The sequence below is a fragment of the Dicentrarchus labrax genome, unplaced genomic scaffold, assembly GCF_905237075.1.
Source record: "Dicentrarchus labrax unplaced genomic scaffold, dlabrax2021, whole genome shotgun sequence".
Classification (NCBI taxonomy): Eukaryota; Metazoa; Chordata; class Actinopteri; family Moronidae; genus Dicentrarchus; species Dicentrarchus labrax.
The window spans coordinates 341158-367703 of NW_026136712.1; the positions used below are offsets into that span (position 1 = coordinate 341158).

The 26546-nt window shown below is 41.1% G+C and overlaps 2 protein-coding genes across 10 annotated transcripts in view; one reads left to right on the forward strand and one right to left on the reverse strand.

Moving 5' to 3' along the window:
• Positions 1-26546, forward strand: part of LOC127373071 (uncharacterized) — a 395753-nt gene that overhangs the window by 199681 nt on the left and 169526 nt on the right. Inside the window, exons 1-2 of one of the 4 annotated variants that reach the window (XR_007886871.1) lie at positions 2409-3225; positions 18298-18377. The exons of 2 other annotated variants lie outside the window; for them this stretch is intronic. The gene's annotated coding sequence lies outside the window, so the exon portion shown is untranslated. Of the gene's footprint in view, positions 1-2408; positions 3226-18297; positions 18378-26546 lie in introns of those variants that run through there. One more of the 4 variants, XM_051417164.1, reaches the window with a different exon arrangement.
• Positions 1-26546, reverse strand: part of ryr2a (ryanodine receptor 2a (cardiac)) — a 324810-nt gene that overhangs the window by 145817 nt on the left and 152447 nt on the right. For all 6 annotated transcript variants that reach the window (XM_051417108.1, XM_051417109.1, XM_051417107.1 and 3 more), the window contains 11 exons: positions 20498-20625; positions 19455-19600; positions 12398-12512; positions 12083-12215; positions 10797-10900; positions 10487-10622; positions 10017-10203; positions 6866-6977; positions 6663-6783; positions 6348-6517; positions 5586-5806 (listed from right to left, as the gene is read on the reverse strand). In XM_051417108.1, the coding sequence (XP_051273068.1) occupies positions 5586-5806; positions 6348-6517; positions 6663-6783; positions 6866-6977; positions 10017-10203; positions 10487-10622; positions 10797-10900; positions 12083-12215; positions 12398-12512; positions 19455-19600; positions 20498-20625 (1573 nt within the window). The remainder of the gene's footprint in view (positions 1-5585; positions 5807-6347; positions 6518-6662; positions 6784-6865; positions 6978-10016; positions 10204-10486; positions 10623-10796; positions 10901-12082; positions 12216-12397; positions 12513-19454; positions 19601-20497; positions 20626-26546) is intronic.

Here is a 26546-nt window from a genome sequence, read left to right on the forward strand (position 1 = left end):
CTGTCTTACACACTTCTCTGCGCTTTCTTTGGAACAGTCACCCACCCAAAACCCCATAGGGACTGTGTCTGTCCCCCGACCACCTAAATTATTTAAAGAAATAAAAACAAGAGGAGTTCAACATAAAAATCTAATAAAAATTAAAACCAACTCCTCAGTAGCACTTAATAAGAGAATGAAATGTGGGCTGCTAAATATCAGGTCTCTGTCCTCTAAAGCTGTTTTAGTGAATTAATTAATATCAGATTATGATATTGATTTACTTTGTCTTACTGAGACCTGGTTGTCCCACGAGGAGTATGTTAGCCTAAATGAATCCACCCCCCCAGTCATATTAATACTCACATTCCTCGAGGCACAGGCCGAGGAGGTGGAGTGGCAGCCATATATGATTCGAGCGTTTTAATGGACCCTAAACCTAAACTAAATTATAATTCATTTGAAAGCCTTGTTCTTAGTCTTTCTCACCCAAACTGGAAAACATTGCAGCCAGTTCTATTTGTTATAGTGTACCGCGCTCCTGGACCGTACTCTGATTTTATATCTGAATTCTCAGAGTTTCTATCAAGTTGAGTCCTTAAATCAGATAAAGTAATTATTGTAGGTGATTTTAATATTCATGTGGATGTTGACAATGACAGCCTTAGTAATGCATTTATATCATTAATAGACTCAATTGGCTTCTGTCAGAGTGTAAATAAACCAACTAATTGTTTTAATCACACTCTTGACCTTGTTTTATCATATGGCATTGATATTGAACATTTAATAGTCTTCCCACATAATCCTTTCCTATCTGACCATTATTTAATAACTTTTGAATTCATACTATTAGATTATAAGCCATTAGGCAAAACTTCCTACAGCAGATGTCTATCTGACAGTGCTGTAGCTAAATTTAAGGAGGAGATTCCTTCAGTGTTTAATTCAATGCCATGTCTGAATTTAACAGAGTCCTATAACGACTTTAGTCCCTCTGAAATTGATAATCTTGTCGATAGTGCTACAGGCTCACTACGATCAACATTAGACTCTATCGCTCCTATAAAAAGGAAATTATTAAAACATAGGAGACTAGCACCTTGGTATAACCACCAAACCCGCCAGTTAAAACAAATAGCTAGGAAATCTGAAAGGAAATGGCGCTCTTCCAAATTATCAGAATATCGCTCAAATTGGCAAGATAATCTTAAAACCTATAGAAAGGCCCTCCGTAATGCCAGAGGAGCCTATTACTCAGCACTAATAGAAGAAAATAAGAATAACCCTAGGTTCCTCTTCAGCACTGTAGCCAGGCTGACAGAGAGTCACAGCTCTATTGAGCCACATATCCCCATAAACTTAAGTAGCAATGACTTCATGAGCTTCTTCTATAATAAAATTATTACTATTAGAGAAAAAATTAATCACCAACTGCCATCAACAGTTATCAGTGGCTCTCCAAGTTCAGGGACTTCTGTCAATGTAAACTTAGATATATATTTAGACTGTTTTTCTGCTATCGATCTTCATCAGTTAACTTCAATCATTTCTTCATCGAAGCCATCAACCTGTCTATTAGACCCGATCCCAACTAGGCTGCTTAAAGAAGTTGTTCCCTTAATTGGCACTTCTTTACTGGATATGATTAATCTTTCTTTATTATCAGGATATGTACCACAGTCCTTTAAAGTAGCTGTAATTAAACCCCTTCTTAAAAAATCCACTCTTGACCCAGGGGTTTTAGCCAACTATAGACCGATTTCTAACCTCCCCTTCCTCTCTAAGATTCTGGAGAAAGTATTCGCCAAAGAGTTGTGTGACTTTCTACATAACAATAGTTTATTTGAGGATTTTCAGTCAGGATTTAGAGTTCATCATAGCACAGAGACAGCTCTGGTTAAAGTTAATAATGACCTTCTGACTGCTTCTGACAATGGACTTGTCTCTGTACTTGTATTATTAAATCTTAGTGCTGCATTTGACACCATTGACCATAATATTCTTTTAGAGAGACTTGAGCATCAAACTGGCATTAAAGGAACCGCACTAAGCTGGTTTAAGTCATATTTATCAGATCGCTCGCAGTTTGTACATGTTAACGATGAATCTTCAATAAATACTACAGTTAGTCATGGAGTTCCACAAGGTTCTGTACTTGGACCAATACTATTTACTTTATATATGCTCCCTTTAGGCAACATTATTAGGAATCACTCCATTAACTTTCACTGTTATGCAGATGATACGCAGTTATATCTATCAATCAAGCCCAATGAAATTAATCAATTATCTAAATTACAAACATGTCGTAAGGACATAAAATCCTGGATGACCTGCAATTTTCTGATGTTAAACTCAGAAAAAAACGAAATTCTTGTTCTTGGCCCCAAAAACCTTAGAGACTCACTGTCTAAAGGCCTCTAACTTGGCCTCTAGCACCACTGTCAGGAATCTTGGAGTTATCTTTGATCAGGATTTGTCATTTAACTCCCACATAAAGCAGACCTCTAGGACTGCCTTCTTTCATTTACGTAATATTAGAAAAATTAGACACATACTATCACAGACAGATGAAGAAAAACTAATCCATGCATTTGTTACTTCAAGGCTGGATTACTGCAACTCTTTATTATCAGGTTGCCCCAATAAGTCCATTAAAACGCTCCAATTAATTCAGAACGCTGCAGCACGAGTACTGACAGGAACTAGAAAAAGAAATCACATCTCTCCTGTACTAGCTTCTCTGCATTGGCTCCCTGTAAAATGTAGAATAGAATTTAAATCCTCCTCCTCACCTATAAAGCTCTTCATGGTCAGGCCCCTTCATATCTTAAAGAGCTCATAGTACCCTATTACCCCTCTAGAACACTACGTTCTCTGAATGCTGGGCTACTTGTGGTTCCTATAGTCTCTAAAAGTAGAACAGGAGCCAGAGCCTTCAGTTACCAAGCTCCTCTCCTGTGGAACCAGCTTCCATTTGTGGTTCGGGAGGCAGACACCCTCACCACATTCAAGAGTAGGCTTAAGACATTCCTCTTTGATAAAGCTTATAGTTAGGGCTGGATCAGGTGAGTCCTGAACCATCCCTTAGTTATGCTGCTATAGGCCTAGACTATCGGGGGATTTCCCATGGTGCACTGAGCTCCTCCCTTCCTCTCTCTTTCTGCACTCATTCATGTCCCATTAATGCATGTTACTAACTTCACTTCTTCCCCGGAGTTCTTGTGCTTTCTCGTCTCGCAGGTTCTTGTCGATCCTGGTGGAGCCTCCTGCCATGGTCCTGCTAGATTGCCATTGCCAATACTGTTGTTGCTGTGCACCTGTCTGTCTGTCTCTCGCTTTCTCTCTCTCTGCCTCTTTCTCTCTCTCTCTCTCTCTCTCACCCCAACTGGTCGAGACAGACGACCACCCACCTAGAGCCGGAGGATCTGTCCTAGGTTTCTGCCTTTTAACAGGCAGTTTTTCCTTGCCCTTGTCGCCAAGTGCTTGCTCATGGTGGTACTGTTGGGTCTCTGTAATTAATGTTTTAAAGAGTTCGGTCTAGACCTGCTCTATTTGAAAAGTGTCCTGAGATAACTTCTGTTATGAATTGGCGCTATACAAATAAAATTGAATTGAATTGAATTGAATTGAATTGAATAGTTTGTCTCACATTCAAAAACCTTATATCCACGCGTTCGGTGAATGGAGCTGAATCTCCCCATATAGGCCACTGCCAAGAGTGAAAATTTTAAAATAAAATAGCCGACTTCCTGTGGGATATGGGTCCAAGAGGCTTTTTTGTACGTCTCGGCACATTACACGTGCCTACCGAGTTTCGTACATATCGGTGAAACGTGGCCGTCAAAGTTGGCCATTTTGAACGAATGTCACACTGTGATGTCATTTTTGGCATTTCAGGGCTTCTATTTGAACAAATTCCTCCTACAGGTTCTATTGGATCTGCTTCAAAATTGATCAGTCCAGTCAAAACATGGTGCTGAATGAACGCTGTTCATTTTGTGACTGTACGTTGAAGGGCGTGTCCGTGGCGTGCCCTCAAAGTTGGCCATTTTGAACAAATGTCACACTGTGATGACATTTTTGGCATTTCAGGGCTTCTATTTGAACGAATTCATCCTAGGAAATTTCTGGGATCTGCTTCAAAATTGGGCAGTACAGTCAAAAAATGGTGCTGAATGAACGCTGTTCATTTTTTCACTGTACGTTGAAGGGCGTGTTAGTGGCATGCTGTCAAAGTTGGCCATTTAGAACAAATGTCACACTGTGATGTCATTTTCGGCATTTCAGGGATTCTATTTTAACTAACTCCTCAAACAGGTTTTATTGGATCTACTTCAAAATTGGTCAGTGCAGTCAAAAAATGGTGCTGAATGAACGCTGTTCGTTTTTTGACTGTACGTTGAAGGGTGTGTCCGTGGCGTGCCGTCAAATTTGGCCATTTTGAAGTCCGTGGTCTTGTATTTGAACAAACAAACTCCTAGAAAATGTATCAGATCTGCTTCAAAACTTGACAGTACTCTTGAATAATGTTGCTGATTACAAGTTGTGCTATTTATGACTGTACGTTGAAGGGCGTGTCCCTGGTGTCTCGTCAAAGTTGGACATTTTGAATTCTGTGGTCAAGTGATAAAACACAAACACCCCTCCACTCCCGCTAGCCACATCTACAAACCATATTTCCTAGGGAGTATTGTTCGTGGAGCATAGTAGGAAACCGCTGGAAGTCAAGTATTAAATTGCAAGATAAATAGGGGACTTATCAAATCTACTTCAAAATTGGACAGTCTTATAAAAACAAACTGTAGATGAAGAGATGAGCTATTTGTGACTGTACATCAAACCACGTGCCACTGACAACTTGTCGAATTCAGCCGATTTTCCATTAAATAGTACTCATAACTTCAGTGTGCAATGTCCAATCTCCAATAAACTTCATATATTCTGTAACAGTCTCGCCCTGAACACGTCCTCATAACTTCAGCGTACATGATCCAATCTCAATGAAACTTCACGTGTTTGATAAGAGTCCTGCCCTGAACACGTCTACATGACAATATTCAGACATAGTGATAGCGCCACCTACTGGCAACAGGAAGCAACCGCTGCGCGGCCATTTTGAGCTGATTTACATGAGATTTTCATGTCGTGGTCCGCACGTGTTACGACGGCACGTGATGCGACCGCAGCACGCCCCAAGTTGCGCGCCAGGTGCGAGGTCCCGCCCATTGCTGCTTGCAGCTTTAATTTTGATTGCTTTTTATTGCATGGCTATTATTTACTCATGTTTTATGTCTTTTAATTTTATTGTTGTATTTTATATGTAATTTTGCGCCTCATGTGAGCTGTTATGTCTTTTATTTATGATGTCTTATTTATTCTCCTGTACAGCACTTTGGTCAACTTTGGTTGTTTTAAAGTGCTTAACAAATAAAGTTGGATTGGATTGGATTATATATGACCCTTAATTATGTGTACCATATTTGTCAACACAGTTCAGATACTAAATCAACACCACTTGAAAACAATTAACATAGTGAGATTCTGATGACTCTCCCACATAGGCTACATGTCTGTTTTGCAACTCTTAAATCCAGTCTTACCCACAAACAGCCAGCAGACACTCCTCTATGGCGTCCCTCTGGGCTTTGGTAAGGCAGCAGCCTTTGGACAGGCGGTAAACCGTGTGGAGCAGAGAGTCGATCAGTGAGGCGAAAGGCTCTGTCCCCGCAAACAGTGGAGCACATTTAGTCAGAAGAGGCAACACGGCTGTACACAGATACCGGTTGAGGGCAAGTGCCATGTCGGTGGCACTGAGAGCAACCTGACACAAATACAGAGGCAGAAGAAGAGGGGAAGAGTGTGACATCAGGTTTGGTCTTGGAAAAATACACATTCTAAGGGCAGCGGGATTAAAGAGGAGCAAGCGGTGTTTGTGGCCGAGAAAGTCCTGCTCCCAGAGAATGATTGTAGGTCTGCATACATTTGTTAAAAATTAAATTCTGATAGCGAAAAGTATCATTATGTGGGGGTTTGTGATGCTCAAAGTATCCACTGATTTACAGCCACATCTTTCACAATGTATAGAAAAAAGTTAAGTTAGGCCAGTGTGCCTCCCATGATTGACACCATTGCAGTAAGTCAGTGCTATTCCTGGGGGCTTATGTTCATCACTATTGCAACACCTTGCACTAGTCATTTGAATGACTGTTAATATAAGAATATTAATTAACGCAAGTTAAAGAAAAAATTATGTAGGAGAACAAAGAAGGAGCAGTTTCATACACACACACACACACACACACACACACACACACACACACACACACACAAACACACACACACACACACACACACATACTTACAGTGTCCAGAGAGGCAGCAGCTCTCAGGTCTGGTAAGAAGCCGACCTCCAGCAGGTGTAACAAAAAAGTTTGGTCTTCTATGCCGTAGACTCGGTCCAGGAACAGGACCATGGCTGCTTTATGGTCCGGACAGAAACCAGCTGACATGTCTGGCTCCACCACTAACCCATCTTTGCATGCACAGGCAAACACACAAGTCACCACCTTTCATTTATGTTTTCACAAATTCATCTTTGATTGTATACTGGACCTGTTTCAAATCAAGATTACTGTTTTATGTGTGTCAGTGGGGTGGGTGCTGGAGGGTTTACTTACCTTTAGCCAGATTGGGCATTGAGAATGGAATGCTGATGACTCCCACCAGGTCTTCAATAGGAATCAGAGACCTCAGAATGGCTCTGATACGGATCGCTTCACCTTTACCAGCATGGATCAACTGATGTAAAATGGGTTAAATTAGTGTGAGTAATAATATGCATGTGTGTGTGAATATGTGTGTGTACAGTGTGTTCACTCACGTGCATCTCTGGAGCACAGCGGCCCAGCAGGTCAATGAGAGCAGCATAGAAAGTCATGATGGCATTCCCCATGTGGATGGTATCATCTTCCTCTTCCTTCAGCATGCCACTGCTATACACACACACACACACACATAATAACATGTCACTGAAGTGACTAGATGGCTCAAGTATCTCTCCTCTCAAAAACATTCTAATTTTAAATTTCATTTTTGTGTGGGTATTTTTATGTTTTATGTACATGAGGTAGGTGGATCTGACTTCCAGTAGAACAACTATATATACAGAGGCAGAACCCCCGCAAAGCAGCCGGACCAGATTCTGTCTCTCCATCCACCCTGAAGCACTGTGCTGACCAGCTGTCTCCGGTGTTCACGGACATCTTCAACACCTCATTGGAGACATGTCATGTGCCAGCCTGCTTCAAGTGATCCACCATCACCTCTGTCCCCAAAAAAGCAAGGACCACAGGACTAAATGACTACAGACCTGTTGCCCTCACCTCTGTGGTCATGAAGTCTTTTGAGCGCCTTGTGCTTTCCCACCGGAAACCCATAACGGACCCACTCCTGGACGCCCTGCAGTTCGCCTACAGAGCCAACAGGTCTGTAGATGATGCAGTTAACATGGCCCTGCACTTCACCCTCCAGCATCTGGACTCCCCAGGAACCTACGCCAGGATCCTGTTTGTGGACTTCAGCTCTGCGTTTAACATCATCATCCCAGCTCTGCTACAGGACAAGCTCTCCCAGCTCACTGTGCCTGACTCGACCTGCAGGTGGATCACAGACTTCCTGTCTGACAGGAAACAGCACGTGAAGCTGGGGAAAAATGTCTCTGACTCCCACACCATCAGCACCTGTTCCCCCCAAGGCTGCGTTCTTTCTCCTCTACTCTTCTCCCTGTACACCAACAGCTGCACCTCCAGTCACCCGTCCGTCAGGCTACTGAAGTTCGCGGATGACACCTCCCTCATTGGGCTCATCTCTGGTGGAGATGAGTCCGCCTACAGATGGGAGATTGACCATCTGGTGACCTGGTGCAGCCAGAACAACCTGGAGCGCTCAGTGGATATGGTTTGTGGACTTTAGAAAGAACCCAGCCCCACCCACCCCCATCATCCTGTGTGATTCCCCAGTTGACTCTGTGGAGTCCTTCCGCTTCGTGGGTACCATCATCACCCAGGACCTCAAGTGGGAGCTGAACATCAGCTCCCTCACCAAGAAAGCCCAGCAGAGGATGTACTTCCTGCGGCAGCTGGGGAAGTTCAACCTGCCAAAGACGATGATGGTGCACTTCTACACCGCCATCATCGAGTCCATCCTCACCTCATCCATCACCATTTGGTATGCTGCTGCCACTGCCAAGGACAAGGGCAGACTGCAGCGTATCATTCGTTCCGCTGAGAAGGTGATTGGCTGCAACCTGCCATCCCTCCAGGACCTGTACGTCTCTAGGACCCTGAGGCGTGCAGGCAAGATTGTGGCTGACCCCTCCCACCCTGGCCACAAACTCTTTGAACCACTCCCCTCTGGCAGGAGGCTACGGTCCATCAGGACCAAAACCTCTCGCCACAAAAACAGTTTCTTCCTGTCTCCAGCTGGCCTTAATAACAAGGACCGGACCCCCCACTGTCACTGACTCTTATAACCACCCTGTATTTATGCATTACATTAATGCACTCCCGTCTTCTGTACAGTTTTCCTATCTTTTCTTGTCTTTCTAATCTTTATTTATCTATATTTAAAAAAAAAAAATAGTTTGTTTTTTTTACTTTATTCTTGTGTGATTTTTGTGTTACTTGTATATTTTTGTGTGATTTATATATCTATCTATTTTTTTTTGTGTGATTGTATATTCTAAGCACCATTGCACAAATTCCTAGTATGTGTAAAAACCTACCTGGCAATAAATCTCCGATTCTGATTCTGATAAAAAAGACGTGTAGGGGAAGGCTTGTGAAAGCAGCTCCAGGTGAGTTGATTATCTCAGCTGGTACTCATGGAGTAATCGCACTCACCTCTTTTAAGGCAGTAGTGTGCTGGATCTCGAGGCTGACACACATGACAGAGGAGACACAACCGGAACAGACCTTAATGGACTTTTGGAAGCAGACTAAGTTGTGTGTTAATTGTGTGTGCGGCTGAGAAAAGAATAAAGCTGTCATCTTCACTAATCCCTGTTTTGGTCTGTGTGCTGGGAGAACCCTCTGTAGTAGCGAGTCTTGCTACAAACTGTAAATACTGTCTGTTTTTCCATAAAATCTCAATATCTAATACAGATGTCAGCAACCTTTACTATAAAGGAGCCATTTATGGCCAAAAATTCTAAATAAAAATCAGTTGGCCTCTGCATAACATATTTAAGACTGGCCTCAGATCAAATATACCTGTAAGCCAGCAGCGTTAGTGGCGCAAGCAAACAAATCTGTCCGCAATATTAAATTCTTTATTTTCTAAGACTTTTCTGGTTTTGGATTTGAAATCCATAGATAGCCTGGCTAGGGAGACTCAAGAATAGCAGCCACCACTATCGAGGTTTGGTAAAAATGTAGAGGAAAAGTTGCCAAGTCAGGATGCAACATATGACACACATTTTAGTTGATGAAATGTTAAAACATGGTGTGTAATGGCAACACATTTTTACAATTGGAGAATGTAAGAATCACTTTAGGCGGCTGTGGCTCAGAGGCATAGCAGATCGTCCACTAATCGGAAGGTTGTTGTTTCGATCCCCGGCTCCTCCCGCCACATGTTGAAGTATCCTTGAGCAAGATACTGAACACAGAACTGCTCCTGATGCTGTGCATCGGTGTGTGAATGTGTATGAATGAGTTAGTTTCTGTTTGATGGGCTTTGCCATCACTGAGTGAATGTCTGTGAAAGAGCGAATGTGGCACCTAGTGTAAAAGCACTTCGAATGGTCGGAAGACTAGAAAGGTGCTATACAAGTCCAGGTCCATTTACCATTTACCAACAGTGATAAATGAAAATGTTAAAATAACCATTATTCATTCTCAAATAATTTTTTGTCAAAGCCAGAGCCACTGGAGAGGGGCTTAGAGCCAGATGTGACTACAGAGCCACCGTTTTCCTAGTCCTTATCTAAAGGTATAAGAGAAAATGAATGCAATGTGACAAAGATGTCTTACAGTGTCTTGCTGCTCTCAGACGTAGGAGAGGGACCATCTCTGGAGAGATCCTGAGAGATCTTAATGGCTTCCTCCATTGCTGCCAACAACCCATCACCACCCTCACCCCGAAGAGCAGGGCCAAAACATTCCGGTCGGCGAATCAGGAGCCGCACCACAACATTGGCATTCTCTTCCACACTTTCACCTGACCACAGAAGAGTAGAAGTGTTCATGACAACATAATGTCCAAAACATTTAGAGTTACATTGCTATTTAAAAATAACTTAAAATAATTATAATATTATATTATAATAATTTGTCCAGCAATAAAGTCGACTGTGAGAAAAGGGATTTGTGAATTTAAACCATTACAATTTTCACAGAGTAAAGTGTGTACTACATTTGTCCTACAAGTCGTTACTACCTTTTACTGTTACCATCCGGAAAAAAAAGAGGAAAAGAAAAGAAATAATTTTTCTTTAATTCACCATTGCAGAAGACAGCAAAGCGCAGGAAGTCGAGATAGCGTTCACCCTCCACAGGGTTCCAGCCGATGTCAGGGTATCCTTTACGCACCAGCATCACACAGCTCTGCAGCCCACAGCCGGCCAGGTACTGCACCACCTGCAGAAACAAGGAAATTGTTTTAATACCACATATGTTTGCATACATAATTTGCTTAAAAAATTCAATTGAAAAAAATATATACCATTCTTGAATGAATCCTCTGCAGCCTTAGTCCCCCTGACATATTTTAACATACATTTGTGTTTGTATGTGTGTGTTTGTCAAGCTCACCTTCTCCAGGTCTGGCTCTCTTAAAGCCAGGGCCAGTTCATTATTATCCATAACTGATGCTGCAGCCACATCCAGAGGAGTAGAGCCTCGCATGGAAGGAGATGCTAAGGAGAGGATATGAGTATAGCAAAGGAAAATATATAATTAATATAGATAGGGAGTCTGTTATCAATGAAACAACAGAGGTGTATCTGTTTCTGGATTCAGCACTATTCAAACAGCCAATGTAATTGTGAGTAATAAGGGATGAAGCTGTAAAACTAATTTCACAAAGTACCTAAAATCTCATCAGAAAACACACACAGCTTTGTCTTGTACACACATGCAGGGAGAAAACAACTCACAACATTTAAACAACACCAGTGAGCAGGAAGGAGTGAGATGAGGATCATAATTTTCAAACATACGGTGAATATGAATATTTCTTGAGTTCATCATATACTGTCTGCATTCTCCCTCTTGTATCCAGTACCTGCAGTGGCTTCATGGATGCTGCTGTAGCAAAGTCCTTAGTTTTTTCCTGCAGAACTGCATGACTAACAACAAGTTGTGGATTACAAGCACCCACTGTATAAGACTGCAGACCAATTTTTTCATTTGTATAATATTTATATTTTATAGAAATTATGCCGGTGGGGTATATTAGGCAGCAAGGATAATGTCATAGCTGATCAGTATATATTTGTATGTATTTCATATTTTATTGTGTATTTATCACTATCAGACGAAGAGAATGTAATTCTCGATGAATAAATATGCAATTTTTTGGAGAATGGGCACATCTAGTTTTAAGAAATACATTTAATCAGTTTGACAAAATAATCTTCACTCACCACTTACTAGAATTTATTTAGGAACTTTCAATTGCACCTCATGGTTTTCATCAGTGGATGAAGTTTGTTTAGTCATGTCATGGAGATGGCTCAGTTTTGGTACTTTGTGAACAATGTCACTTCCATACAGTGACGGTCCACAAAGTATGAAACTTTGGTACTTGGATCAAATTCTATACCTATGTCACATGAGAACAATTGAGCAAACTGCATCTTCATCTGCATGAAGACCATGGCTGTATCTTAATCACTTGCTATTCCCTAAATAGTTCACTGCTGACTGTAAGTCCAAATTCTTATTTACCCTATATAGTGCCCTCCAAAATTCCACAATATACTGAAGAAAGTATTATCCATGGCATGTATACTGCACCGCATTCTATAGATGACAAAAAATACATCCTTTTTGTAATGATGTGTGGGGTTGGTGGTCACACATACGCACACACTCACCAAGGCCAACACTGCTGTTCTCAAGCAGGTAGCTGAGATGGTCAAACATGGCTTTCTGGTTCTGACGGCTGATTCGACAGAAGTAGCAGAGGAATCTACAACAGTTGGCCACCATTTTAGGAAAGGTGATTTCCTACAAAACATACATCATGCACAGGGTTGTTACACAAAAATCATGCACCAATTGTCTTCTCATTATAAATGTTAGATTTTCTATAAAGTTTATTATTACTGTTATTTAAATGGATTTATCCCTGAGCCAGTGTCAGTACTTAGGCCTATTTTCTGACTCTGCAGATTGTGCATACTTCATACCTTGGAGTCTCCTCCACTGAGTACATTGACCATGACCTCCATGACAGTCTCGTGCATCCCCAGTGCTCTCATCAGGTTAGGATGTTGGTAGAACACCTTGTTGTTCATGATATCACTGAAGAGGAAGAGAAATGAGCTAAAAGCTTAATGACATTTTTCATAATTAGGGTTTACAGTAGAAGCACTGACTAAACAAGGTATGTACTGAAGCAGATCACATGGCATAGTTATAGTCTATTTGCCTGGCTCTAGAGCCTTATTGTAAACCTGGAAATGTTAAGTACACCAACGTTTTACTTTAGGAAATGTCGACAACAGGAGAAGAACATACAAGAACTGTATTAGTACAGTTGTGTATGCATTTCCTAGATAATTTGAGCAAACATCATAAAGGACAATAGTAACATCCTATGCTACTGAAGTTGTAAATATTGTTGCTGTGGTGACCATTGTGTGTGCTGGCTGATGTAGTTTGGTAAGTTTTTGTTTTTTGCTGTTTTGGAAAATTTTGCTATTTGCAGGTGGGAAGATACACAATTTAAACAGATTGATTATATATATTGAGGTTAATTTACATAAATAAGCATTATGGTTAATTGTTGCATTGCAGGGTGTGGTGTAATGTATATCACTGATAGTGATCTCACTGTAGTTGTTTTGTTGACTTTCCACTGTAGATAAATACCTGATAAGAATATAATTTCCAAGTGATCATGCTGAACTCATATACTGGACAATATCTTTAAGCCTGTTATGTTATTTGGAGTGATTGAGTGTTTACCAAGAACATATTTTTTACTGTGGTTTCAGATGTGTTCACCCCTTAGATCCCTCTCTGTGAGGTGCAGTCATTGTTTGTGATAGTTTTTAGAAAATTTGCAGTATCTGTCTATGTGTGTCTGCAAAGCAGCAGACTTGTGCTGACAGTTGGAGCATATCAATTACAATTCTTTAAAGCCTAATGATTTTATGGACCCTGTACTAGTACTATTGGGTACGCCTAATGTTACTACACATTTTTGGGAGACGCTGAGGATATAATCAGAGAAGCTACACTATCATATATATAATAATATAATAATATAAAATCTTTATTGTGGGCAATGACACAGGGGTAAAGTAAAGACATTCTAGTCAAAAAATTTCCACATGATAAAAGGGATGACATATTAAATGAAGTTTGGTCTCCCTCAGTTTTAGGTCCAGCTTTGCACACATTGTTAGAGGCCACTGGATCGTCCGCTGCAATAATTCCGGTGTATGAATTATCTGACGCTACTTGTAGTGAAACACAGAAAATGACATCGCCAGCAGGCCTTCCTAGGCTAGAAATACACATAACCATTAAAGTATGACCTGTGAATTGGTCCCAAAATTGGCACATAACCATCGCAACCACCAAGTTTAGGTAGAATTGTAAATACGGTGCATGAAAATTACAGCTTTGAGTTGGAATGAGGACATAACGAAGCATTGTGAGCCGGCGAAGCAGAGACAGAACATCATGACAACTTTAACGCCACTTGTGATGGTGCCACAGAAGTACAAGAAAAACAAAGTGACTTTCCTAGGACTACTTTTATTAACCTATTTTTATTTATTTATTTATTGTTTCACTCCATAATATATCTTTAAATGTCTTCATTTCTGCTCTCCTTTTTTCCCCACCTGCATGCCTGCTGTAGATGCATTGACACTGCTTTATTACTGCCACATGCTAAAACTACAGATGAATGATTTGTGGACTAGTGTTTTTTATCATCAAATAATTGACTGTAAAACACCTAGTACACATTATTCTCAGACATGATAAAAGACATAAAACCTGAATTAACAGAAGTGCTTGTCAGTAGCTTCCCTATTTGGTGCAAGTAGCATGAGAACAATGACAGGGCTGTGGAATAAATCAGTAAGATTAAAGTTAAGATAAAACGTTTCTCGAAGCTCATGAGTAGGAGACCCATGTTTTAGACGGTTGATACATGTAACGAGACTTTTCAAGGCTCTCTTATGAGGAGAAAAAAGGGTTCAAACAAAGAGCAAAGCTGACTGTTGCTTGGGCCTCTCATCCTCTTATTGTGTCAGTCGTCCTCCAAGGACACTGCTGCCAACAGGACAGTATTCTTACAATTCATCATTGATTCCCAGCAGTGGAGCTTTTTTGGTGTATTTTAGAGTTAACTTGTACTAGGTTAGTTTTGAAAGATGCCAGACCACTGGTTTCAGACACAACTTAAGAGCTCTTGAAAACATTCTTAGTTCTTTTCCACCTGAAATTAAGTTAATTTGGTTTCCGGTTAGCTCTTCCATTTTGTGTTCACACTGACTTATCACACCCTATCACAAAGTCATACAGAGTGACAGATAACCATTGACAGTATATACTGTATAAGATGGTTTGATTGTGTTGCTGCATCTTATTACAACACAGCACTCATACACTTCTTCACTCATGCACTCACTTACACCACTGATCCTACTGATTTCACATACTACTGTTAGTTTAGTTTAAGTATCGTTTCCTTAATAAATAATTTATTAATTGGCTTTGTTGTGTGCGTCTCCCTCCTTTTGTCATGGCCGTATGGCCCGGTTTGTGACAGATAGCTGTGGTGAATGTCATCCTGCATCATCAGGCAACATGTCAGTGTGGAAAAATCAATCATTCTGATTAGTGCCAGCAGGTCATGCTGCACTTTATTTTTTTGTATTTATTAGTGTTTTTATTTATCTTCTTTGGTGCCATAAAGAGCACACCAAGAAACAGCTTGTTTCTATGAGGATTATTAATCCAGAATAGATTCTAAATATGGTAAATGGTAAATGGACCTGTACTTGTATAGCACCTTTCTAAACTTCTGACCACTCAAAGCGCTTTTACACTACGTGCCACATTCACCCTTTCACACACATTCACTCAGTGATGGCAAAGTCCATCGAACAGAAACTAACATTCATACACATTCACACACCGATGCACGGCATCGGGAGCAATTTGGGGTTCAGTATCTTGCTCAAGGATACTTCGACATGTGGCACCAGGAGCCGGGGATCAAACCCACAACCTTCCGATTAAGGAACGACCCGCTCTGCCTCTGAGCCACAGCCGCCCGAATAAATATATTTATCACTTACCTTGTACAGTACACAGATTGCTCTCTTCCCTATCTGTCACAATCAGCAGATAGCTTCAAAAGTACTGTGGTTTAACTTTCATGCTTAAGCCATATTTTGATCAGCCATAACATTATGACCACTGACTGGTAAAGAGAATAACACTGATTATCTTGTTATGATGGCACCTGTCAGTGGGTGGGATTATTATTATTATTACTATTACAATCACATTTTGTCCTCAAGGTGTGTTGGAAGCAGGAAAAATGGGCAAGGGTTTGGTCAGAGCATCTCCAAAACTGCAGCTTTTGTAAGGGTGTTCCCGGTCTGCAGTAGTCAGTACCTATCAAAAGTGGTTCAAGGAAGGAGAATTGATGCACGTGGGTAGCGAGGCTGATCCTTGTGATCCAATCCAACAGACAAGCTACTGTCACTCAAATTGCCAAAAAAGTGAATGCTGGTTCGGATAGAAAGGTGTCAGTAGTTTTCTCTGGACCCCTGCCCAATGTGACCAGTGATGACATGTATAGCCGCATGTCGTCATTCCACCGCTGGCTGTCGAGGTGGTGTCCAGCAAACGATGTGGGCTTCATTGATAACTGGAAGCCTTTTTGGGGAAAACCTGGTCTGATTAGGAGAGACGGCATCCATCCCACTTTGGATGGAGCAGCTCTCTTATCTAGCAACATGGCAAAGTTTATTTCTAAAACCTGACCGTCCAGAGTTGGGACCAGGAAGCAGAGCTGCTGTCTTACACACTTCTCTGCGCTTTCTTTAGAACAGTCACCCACCCAAAACCCCATAGAGACTGTGTCTGTCCCCCGACCACCTAAATTATTTAAAGAAATAAAAACAAGAGGAGTTCAACATAAAAATCTAATAAAAATTAAAACTAACTCCTCAGTAGCACAAAATAAGAGAATTAAATGTGGGCTGCTAAATATCAGGTCTCTGTCCTCTAAAGCTGTTTTAGTGAATGAATTAATATCAGATTGTGATATTGATTTACTTTGTCTTACTGATACCCAGTTGTCCCACGAGGAGTATGTTAGCCTAAATGAATCCACCCCCCCCAGTCATATTAATACTCACATTTCTCGAGGCACTGGCCTTATTAGCAGCCATATATGATTCGAGCGTTTTAATGGACCCTAAACCTAAACTAAATTATAATTCATTTGAAAGCCTTGTTCTTAGTCTTTCTCACCCAAACTGGAAAACATTGCAGCCAGTTCTATTTGTTATAGTTTACCATGCTCCTGGACCGTACTCTGATTTTATATCTGAATTCTCAGAGTTTTTATCAAGTTAAGTCCTTAAATCAGATAAAGTAATTATTGTAGGTGATTTTAATATTCATGTGGATGTTAACAATGACAGCCTTAGTAACGCATTTATATCATTAATAGACTCAATTGGCTTCTGTCAGAGGGTAAATAAACCAACTCATTGTTTTAATCACACTCCTGACCTTGTTCTATCATATGGCATTGATATTGAACATTTAATAGTCTTCCCACCTAATCCTTTCCTATCTGACCATTTTTTTATAACTTTCCTATTATTAGATTATAAGCCATTAGGCAAAACTTCCTACAGCAGATGTCTATCTGACAGTGCTGTAGCTAAATTTAAGGAGGAGATTCCTTCAGTGTTTAATTCAATGCCATGTCTGAATTTAACAGAGTCCTATAACGACTTTAGTCCCTCTGAAATTGATAATCTTGTCGATAGTGCTCACTACGATCAACATTAGACTCTATCGCTTCTATAAAAAGGAAATTATTAAAACATGGGAGACTAGCACCTTGGTATAACCACCAAACCTGCCAGTCAAAACAAATAGCTAGGAAATCTGAAAGGAAATGGCACAAATTATCAGAATATCGCTCAATTTGGCATGATAATCTTAAAACCTATAGAAAGGCCCTCCGTAATGCCAGAGGAGCCTATTACTCAGCACTAATAGTGGCTCCTGTTCTACTTTTAGAGACTATAGGAACCACAAGTAGCCCAGCATTCAGAGAACGTAGTGTTCTAGTGGGGTAATAGGGTACTATGAGCTCTTTAAGATATGAAGGGGCCTGACCATGAAGAGCTTTATAGGTGAGGAGGAGGATTTTAAATTCAATTCTACATTTTACAGGGAGCCAATGCAGAGAAGCTAGTACAGGAGAGATGTGATCTCTTTTTCTAGTTCCTGTCAGTACTCGTGCTGCAGCGTTCTGAATTAATTGGAGCGTTTTAATGGACTTATTGGGGCAACCTGATAATAAAGAGTTGCAGTAATCCAGCCTTGAAGTAACAAATGCATGGATTAGTTTTTCTGCATCTGTCTGTGATAGTATATGTCTAAATTTTCTAATATTACGTAAATGAAATGAATAGTACCCTATTACCCCTCTAGAACACTACGCTCTCTGAATGCTGGGCTACTTGTGGTTCCTATAGTCTCTAGAAGTAGAACAGGAGCCAGAGCCTTCAGTTACCAAGCTCCTCTCCTGTGGAACTAGCTTCCAGTTGTGGTTCGGGAGGCAGACACCCTCACCACATTCAAGAGTAGGCTTAAGACATTCCTCTTTGATAAAACTTATAGTTAGGGCTGGATCAGGTGAGTCCTGAACCATCCCTTAGTTATGCTGCTATAGGCCTAGACTATCGAGGGATTTCCCATGGTGCACTGAGCTCCTCCCTTCCTCTCTCTTTCTGCACTCATTCATGTTCCATTAATGCATGTTACTAACTTCACTTCTTCCCCGGAGTTCTTGTGCTTTCTCGTCTCGCAGGTTCTTATCGATCCTGGTGGAGCCTCCTGCCATGGTCCTGCTAGATTGCCATTGCCAATACTGTTGTTGCTGTGCACCTGTCTGTCTGTCTGTCTCTCGCGCTGTTTTAAAGAGTTCAGTCTAGACCTGCTCTATTTGAAAACTGTCCTGAGATAACTTCTGTTATGAATTGGCGCTATACAAATAAAATTGAATTGAATTGAATTGAATTGAATTGAATTGAATTGAATTGAATTGAACACACAGTGCATCGCAGATTGTTGCGTATGGGGCTGTGTAGCTGCAGAACATTCAGAGTGCCCAGGTGGTCATAATGTTATGGCTGATTTGTGTATCTCTACAATCACAGAATCCTTTTGATCTGACTTGCTTCAAATTGAAATAGACTAGATTGCAGTTTACTAGGTCTTAGAAAGGAGAATTACATATCATTTATTTAGCACACATAGTATATACAAAATATCTAATCAAACTATAGTGTGTAGGATTTAGTGGCATCTAGCAGTGAGACTGCTGTTTGTAAGTGCTGTCAGGGTGCTGTCACAGCTGCCACCAGCATTCAATGACAGTAATTACTGCACTTCTGAAAAAAGAACCCATATGAGCTAAGTAGCTTTCAGCCAGTTAGTTTGGAAAACATGGACTGTAATATACTGACTAAGGTATCAGCAATGAGAATGGAGAAATTCCTAAGTTATTAATTATGTCCAGGTTGGTTTTATTAAAAGGACCAGCGTGTAGGATTTAGAGGCACATAGCGGTGAAGATATCAACTAACTGAACACCACTGGCGTCTGTATTTGACGACCTGGGAATGAGAACAGGCTGTGAAGTGTGAAGGAGAAACTACAGTGGCCGTGCAAAAATGTGAAAGGCCCTTTTTAAAGCTAGTGTTTTGTTTTGTCCATTCTGGGCTACTGTAGAAACATGGCGGTTCGACATGGCATGTATGAATGTGAATGAATGAATTACTTTCTGTTTATGATGGCCTTTGCCATCACAGTATGAATGCGTGTGAATGGGTGAATGTGGTATGCAGTGTAAAAGCGCTTTGAGTGGTCGGAAGACTGGAGAACCGCTATACAAGTACAGTCCATTTACCATTTAGGAAATCAGAATCACCATTCAGAATAATATGAATACGAGTATGCTCTCACCTCAGCCCTCTGATCATTAGTTTCTCCTCCTCTCGTCCCATACGGACACTCAGCAGAGATCTTATCTGACCCAGAGCAGCCAACAGGTTGATGGTGTCCTCGATCGATACTGAGTTTATGGTGTAGGTCTTCGGAAGAGCCCGCACCTGGACAGACAGAGACAGATTTGTATCTTTTAGAACTTACTGCTAAGGTCCTAAATGTGATGCTGATAACAGACTGAGTGAGCAGCAGCTGGTTTGGACACACTGCTTCGTGCTTTTTGTTTTGGTGCCAATGTTAACAGGTCAAAGCTGCCACACTGCCCGCTTGAGTGTCACTTAACTAACTTCACTAGCAACACAAGGTCTCACCTGTTTTCTGTGAGTTGCATGTGGTTCCCAGCAAAAACAGACAGAGGATCTGTTCATAGTCATACCATTATACCAGTAACATATATACCTTTCACAACAGTTTCAATGTCTATTTCTGCAGAATCACTCTCTGTGTGGACACCACAGGTGTGCAAGCTTCAGCAGTTCAGCGTGGCAGCTGTCACTCACTGCTCATGCAAGCAGTGTGTCCAAACTGCTATGTTCAGAAAGACAATGTGAAAGAGAAAAAATCATAGTAAAGAAGGAACATTCATTAATAATTTATTGTTCCTTTAAAGTCTTACACATGTTACACATCATTTATGTTCTTTAATAAATTACTCTTTTTGTTTGAGACAGATATTCTATTTCCTTTCCTTTCTTATATAGTTAGTACAATATGAATGTCAACTTTGTATTCACAGAAGTTTTATAGAGGGAAAGAAGTATGGTTTGGTTTGCATGACATCTTATTAATTTAACAACTGTTACACTTCTGCTAACTTGTGAAGTAAACTATTTCCACACCAGATAATTGTTATGATAGATATTGGATTCAGGCCTTGGACCTTGGCTGTTATGCGGCATGCGCCTTAGGCTCATGTCTGTCATATTCTAATGTATCAGTATAAACCGGCTTCACTGGTATGGTGTCATGATTAAAAGAAACACACACAGACATGTACCAACCTGTCCTCCAATGCCGTCATACTGGCGGTGCAACAGGACAAACATGGCTCTGACCAGCTCTGGATCCTCAATAACTGACTCCTGAGCCCAGCGGACCATTGTATCTGAAATCAACTGCTGTAACGTACCTACAGAGACAACCAGACAGAAAGAGAATTAGGGGGTGGTTGGGGGATTGTGGGTCCATTATCAGAAAATCTTATTTCTTCTCAAATTTTTCTCCTATGTTGTTGACTTCAAAAATGCATGAGCGTCTGCTGTAAAAACTGTTGTGTTGTGCTGGAGGAAAAATGACGTCAGTAACAACAAGTGCGCTGTCAAGATATGACTGATATGACAAAATACACTGCATTTCTTTCCCCAAAGCATTTTTCATACAGTCCAACCCCCTCCAATATATACATGAACTGGGAAGTGCATTAGAACAATCTGTAGCACCTCCTTAGATACTGTTTTATCCACATTCCTTAATGTCATTTCACCTTGACACAGGTCCTTACTATGGTAATGGCCGAAAAAATCAAATACAGACACACACGACAGACGGTTAATTAACAGTGTTATGAATCTGTGTTTAATTTGGTGTATATCAACAACATTTTGAAGGTCTGTAAAGACTAACCTTAAAAAAGGGCACTTTTATAGTTATCTATCAATTTGATTGTAATAGATGTGTACCTATATGTTGATCACACTGTTTCAACATTGCACAATGGTCCTTCAATTAATTAAGCGTTTTAATTAAGCTATATAAAGTAGCCTGTAGCCTATACATGAATCTGGGGAAGTACCATAAATATAAAAGTCACCATCACTGCGGTGGCGTCTTCCTACAGTACTTCAACTTCAAAAACATTTCAACTACATTTATTTAAAAATGTAATTTTCGGCGCTGTTGAGCAGGCAATGGAGTAGGTCGGGTTTGGTTTGAGCTCTCGTCAAACTTTTGTATTATTTTAAGTTAATAAGCGCCTTTCATTAAGAAATACTGACAATCTTGCTTCGAACATATTCCCTAAGTTAAGTGTACATGTGTATGCATGTAGATGGCGGCAAATCTGCGTAAATATAAATTTGCCGAGTCAACCAAATCTAGGCCCAACACCGCCTCGTCCACGAGTTCTTCATCTCCCCGGGCCTGCCAATCAGCCAAGTGATGGATGCTGAAACCCTGAAGAGAGATATCTTGCTTTCACTAAAGACTGACATTGCAGCAGAGATAAAAACAGAGATGAAAAGTGCACTGGCTGAAGATTTCGACTTTCTTAAGAAAGAGTTGCAAGCGGTGAAAGTAGAAATAAAGAACAACACGGCCGCAATTAACTCCGAAATCGACCAGATGAAAGCTACAATTAAAGAGGTGGAAGGTGGGCTAACGACCTGGTCGGACGAGGTGGCGGTTTTACAGACTATGGTGAGTGACCTGGCAGCAGAGGTGACTGGACTCAGAAACAAGTGTGAGGACATGGAGGGAAGACTGAGGAGGTGTAACATCAGGATCCTTGGGGTGGCGGAAACGAACGGATCAAGCTCTACAACATCGGTCTCAGAGCTACTGAGAGAAGCGCTACAGCTGGATAGAGACGTGCTTGTGGACCGCTCTCACAGAAGTCTTGGTCCAGACAGGAAGGATGGGAAACTACGCGCCATCATAGCCAAACTCCACTACTACCAGGACTGTGTTGAGGTACTGAGCCAGGTGCACTCCCGTGCTCCTCTTCGGCTCAACGGTGAGACAATTGCTATCTTTCCTGATTATACTACGAGTGTCGCCAAGGCCGGGGCGGCATTCAATGAGGTCAGGAAGCTGCTCCGTAATCGGCAGGGAGTCCGGTACGGTATCCTGTTTCCAGCTCGTCTCCGCATCACGTTCAATGGCGAGGAAAAGGAGTTCATAGATGCAAGCAAAGCGATGAGCTACGTCAAGAAGAATGTCATCTCTACAGCAGAGAGTTGAGTGAGTAATTTGGCCCTGGCTAAATTATCGTCCCTGGACGATATTTGTTTGAACAAACTTTTGCTGTAACAAGGAGGATGTGATGCCATTTCTGGCATTTTGCAGTGATTTTCAGCGGTTTTTTGCTTTGTATTTGAACGAACTCCTCCTAGAGAATTTATGGAATCTGCTTCAAAATTAGTCAGTACAGTCAACATATGTTGTTAAAAGTTGTGCTATTTGTGCATGTACGTTGAAGGGCGTGTCCTTGGCGTGCACGGTGTCTGAAACGCATGACAATGTAGAGCGGTCTCCCTCGGCTTTCAGCGATGAGGGCTTGGGTGTGGGGCGACGTTGCGTGGTGCGGCTGCGGCGGGCAACCGACGTGCAGGCCCCAATGTGGGGAGATGGCGAAGTCCCGCCCAACGCTGCTTGCAGCTTCAATTATTATTATTGTTAGGGGCCGAGCCAGTATCAACTGGAAGGTCCCTATTGTTTTTGCTATGTTTATTAGGGCCCGAGGACAAATCGTGCGAAGACGTACAGAAAAGCCTCTTGGACCCATACTCCAAACCCCACGGGAAGTTGGCCATTTTCATTTTCGGCAAACTTTTTGCCTTGTATTTGAACGAACTCCTCCTAGGGAATTTCTCGTATCTACTTCAAAATTGGTCAGTACAGTCAAAAAACTGCTGATTAAAAGTTGTGCTATTTGTGACTGTACGTTGAACGGCGTGTCTGTGGCGTCAAATTCGACCACGTTGAATTTCGCAGCCATTTTCGGCAATTTGTTGCGTTATATTGGAACAAACTCCTCCTAGGGATTTCATCGGATCTACTTCAAAATTGGTCTATATAGATGGAAAATGTTGCTGATTAAAAGTTGTGCTATTTGTGCAAGTACATTAAAGGGTGTGTCCGTGGCGTGGCATCAAAGTCAGCCATTTTTACTTTTTCTGTCATTTTCTGTGATTTTTCGTGTTGTATTTGAACAAACTCCTCCTGGGAAATTCATCGGATCTGCTTCAAAATTGGTCAGTACAGTCAAACTATCTTGCTGATTAAAAGTTGTGCTATTTGTGCATGTACGTTGAAGGGCGTGTCCTTGGCGTGCAGTCAAAGTTGGCCAGGTTGAATCGAATGTCAAACTGTGATGCCATTTCCGGCATTTAAGGGCTTCTGTTTTTACTAAGTCCTCCTACAGATTTAATCAGATTGACTTCAAATTCGATCACTGCAATCTAGACACATTGGTGATCAAAAGTTGTGCTATTTGTGACTGTAGGTTCAACCGCGTGCCCGTGACAACGTGTCAAATTCCGCCGATTGGCCATAAAACAGATAGTACTCATATCTTCAGTGTACAGTCCAACCATGAACACGTCCTCACAACTTCAGTGTACATGGTCCAATTTCAATGAAACTTCACACGTTTGATAACAGTCCCGCCCTGAACACATCTACATGAAAATATTCAGATATAGAGATAGCGCCACCTACTGGCAACAGGAAATAAGCGCTGCAATGCAATTTTGATCTGATTTCCGTGACATTTCCATGTTGTGGTCTGCACGTCTTACGACAGCACACCCCGAGTTGCGTGGAGTGCGAGGGCCCGTTCATCGCTGCTTGCAGCTTTAATTAGGGACCGAGCACTGACCGGTGAAAGGCCTTATTGTTATTGAAGGAATTATTAGTGACCAAGCCAGCAACCGCTGGAGGTCCCTATTGTTATTGCTATGTTTCTTCTTATTATTATTTTTAGCGCCTCTGACTGCGTTTTTGCCCCCCTGAACATATACGAAAACTCAATTTTATTTGGCAAAGTCGTCAGGCCTGGTGAAACATGTGATATTCTATGTGTCGCTTTTGGGTCAGCCACTAGGTGGCGCTACTATTAAGAAAAGTGTGTTGACTTTTTGGTTACTTAATAACTCCCACATCGTTTTTCGCACATTCAAAAACCTTATATCCACGTGTTCGGTGAATAGAGCTGAATCTCCCCATATAGGCCACGCCCACTTCCGCCTATAATTTCTTTTCATTAGAGCGCAAAATGTCCATAAACTACTTTTTTGTGTTCCTCCTATGCGTTTTGTCTGATTCACACAAACATTTTCACGTAGCATCTGGAGATAAAGTCATTCGAAGAATTTTGATAAGTAAGTATAAAGTAAGCACGTTATAAAATTAGCACTTCCTGTAAATTTTCCGTTAAAAAAGGAGGTGGACCATTTCTCCACATTGGTATGTCCAATTGACACCAAGCTTGGGTCCATAGTTCTCCATGTCTTCCTTAGGCATCGTGCACAATTTCAGGCCATCGCCACAAGGTGGCGCTCCTTAAAATTAAGTTTATATCTCCGTATTGACACATGTGATTAAAATGAAACTTAGTACAATGCTTGCCCATGGCTCCCTGAGGCTCCTTAAAAAAATGTGTCAAAGATCCACTAGTTGGGGCTCTGATGGCATGGTAAATCCATGTGCGGAGATCGTAATAGTTATGAATATGAAATTCACAGGGCACGTGTAGACTGGTGCCTGAAGCTCACATACCAAAAATGTTTAAAAGATCAATTTCAAAATTGGTCAGTACAATCAAAACAAACTGTAGATAAAAAGTTGTGCCTGTGTGTCAAATAGCATGTCCATGGCGTGGCGTCAAATTTCAACAACTGACTTTCAATGAAAAAGGAAGTTGTCATAACTTCAGCGTACATGATCAATCTCAACGAAACTTCACAGCACATGTTACGACTGCACGTGTTACAACGGCAAAATCTTGGCCAATGTTTATTTAATAGGGACGATTCAATGTTCTTTACCAGTCTTTTCTCCCGCTTACCAAACATGACATCGCACTACCTTATCCTTGGTGGTGACATGAACTGTACACTCTCCACTCGTAGTTCGCCCAGATTGTCAGCGAACTATCGTCTGGGTCGGCACGCTCTACGAGTAGTGGATGTGTGGCATTTTTATAATCCTGCTTCCAGGAGTTACTCCTTTTTCTCCCCAGTTCATAACACATACTCCCATATAGACTATTTTTATGTTGGACAAAAAACTACTTCCCCTTATAACCAGATGTGATTATGGACCCATAGTTATTTCAGATCACTGCCCCTTAACTATGAGAATGCGCATCCCAGATACACAATTCAGTTATCGCCCTTGGAGACTCAACCCTCCGCTTCCGTCAGACGGCGCTTTTACTAGTTTTATTGCATCTGAAATTTTTTTTGTTTTTAGATATTAATCAAACGCATGGAATGTCTTCTCTAACTATTTGGGAGTCATTGAAGGCGTATTTACGAGGTCAGGTCATCTCATATTATGCTAATCAGAGGAAATTAACCACTGCCCGACTTAAAGAATTGGCGGATGGTTATCCAACAGCCTTTTATAAAAAAGTTTTCAAGACAACTCTCCCCTTTGCTATTATTGGTTTTCAAGGAGTCAATCTTATCGAAGGCCCTACCATCTACTATGCGTGAAGCAGTTATCTCCTTACTCCTTAAGAAAGATAAGAGCCCCCTTGAGTGCAGCTCATACCGTCCAATTTCTTTACTAAATACGGATGTATAAAATCCTTGCTAAAATTTTGGCACATCGCTTGGAGGGGGTTCTTCCATTCATCATATCACCAAACCAAACAGGTTTTATTAGGAATCGGTACTCCTTCTTTAACATCAGACGCCTTTTAAATATCCTCTATAGCCCTTCTCCACCTGGTACCCCAGAAGTGGTGCTCAATTTCAGATGATAATTGGCACAAAGTAATCCAAATAATTTTTTCCTCCTCTATATGTCTCAGACATGCAGTTGTCCAATTTAAAATTGTTCACCACCTGCATTGGTCCAAAGTTAAACTTTGAGAGAGAGATAGATAGATAGATAGATAGAGATAGATAGACAGATAGACAGATAGACAGATAGATAGATAGATAGATAGATAGATAGATAGACTTTATTAATCCATGAAGGGAAATTGTGTCGTCATAGCAGCCAGGTTAGCAGATAGCAAGATGGTGGTAATAGTACTGATGATATGAAGGGTAGTGTTATTGTTAATAACAGTATATTATAATAATAATAATAATAACAATA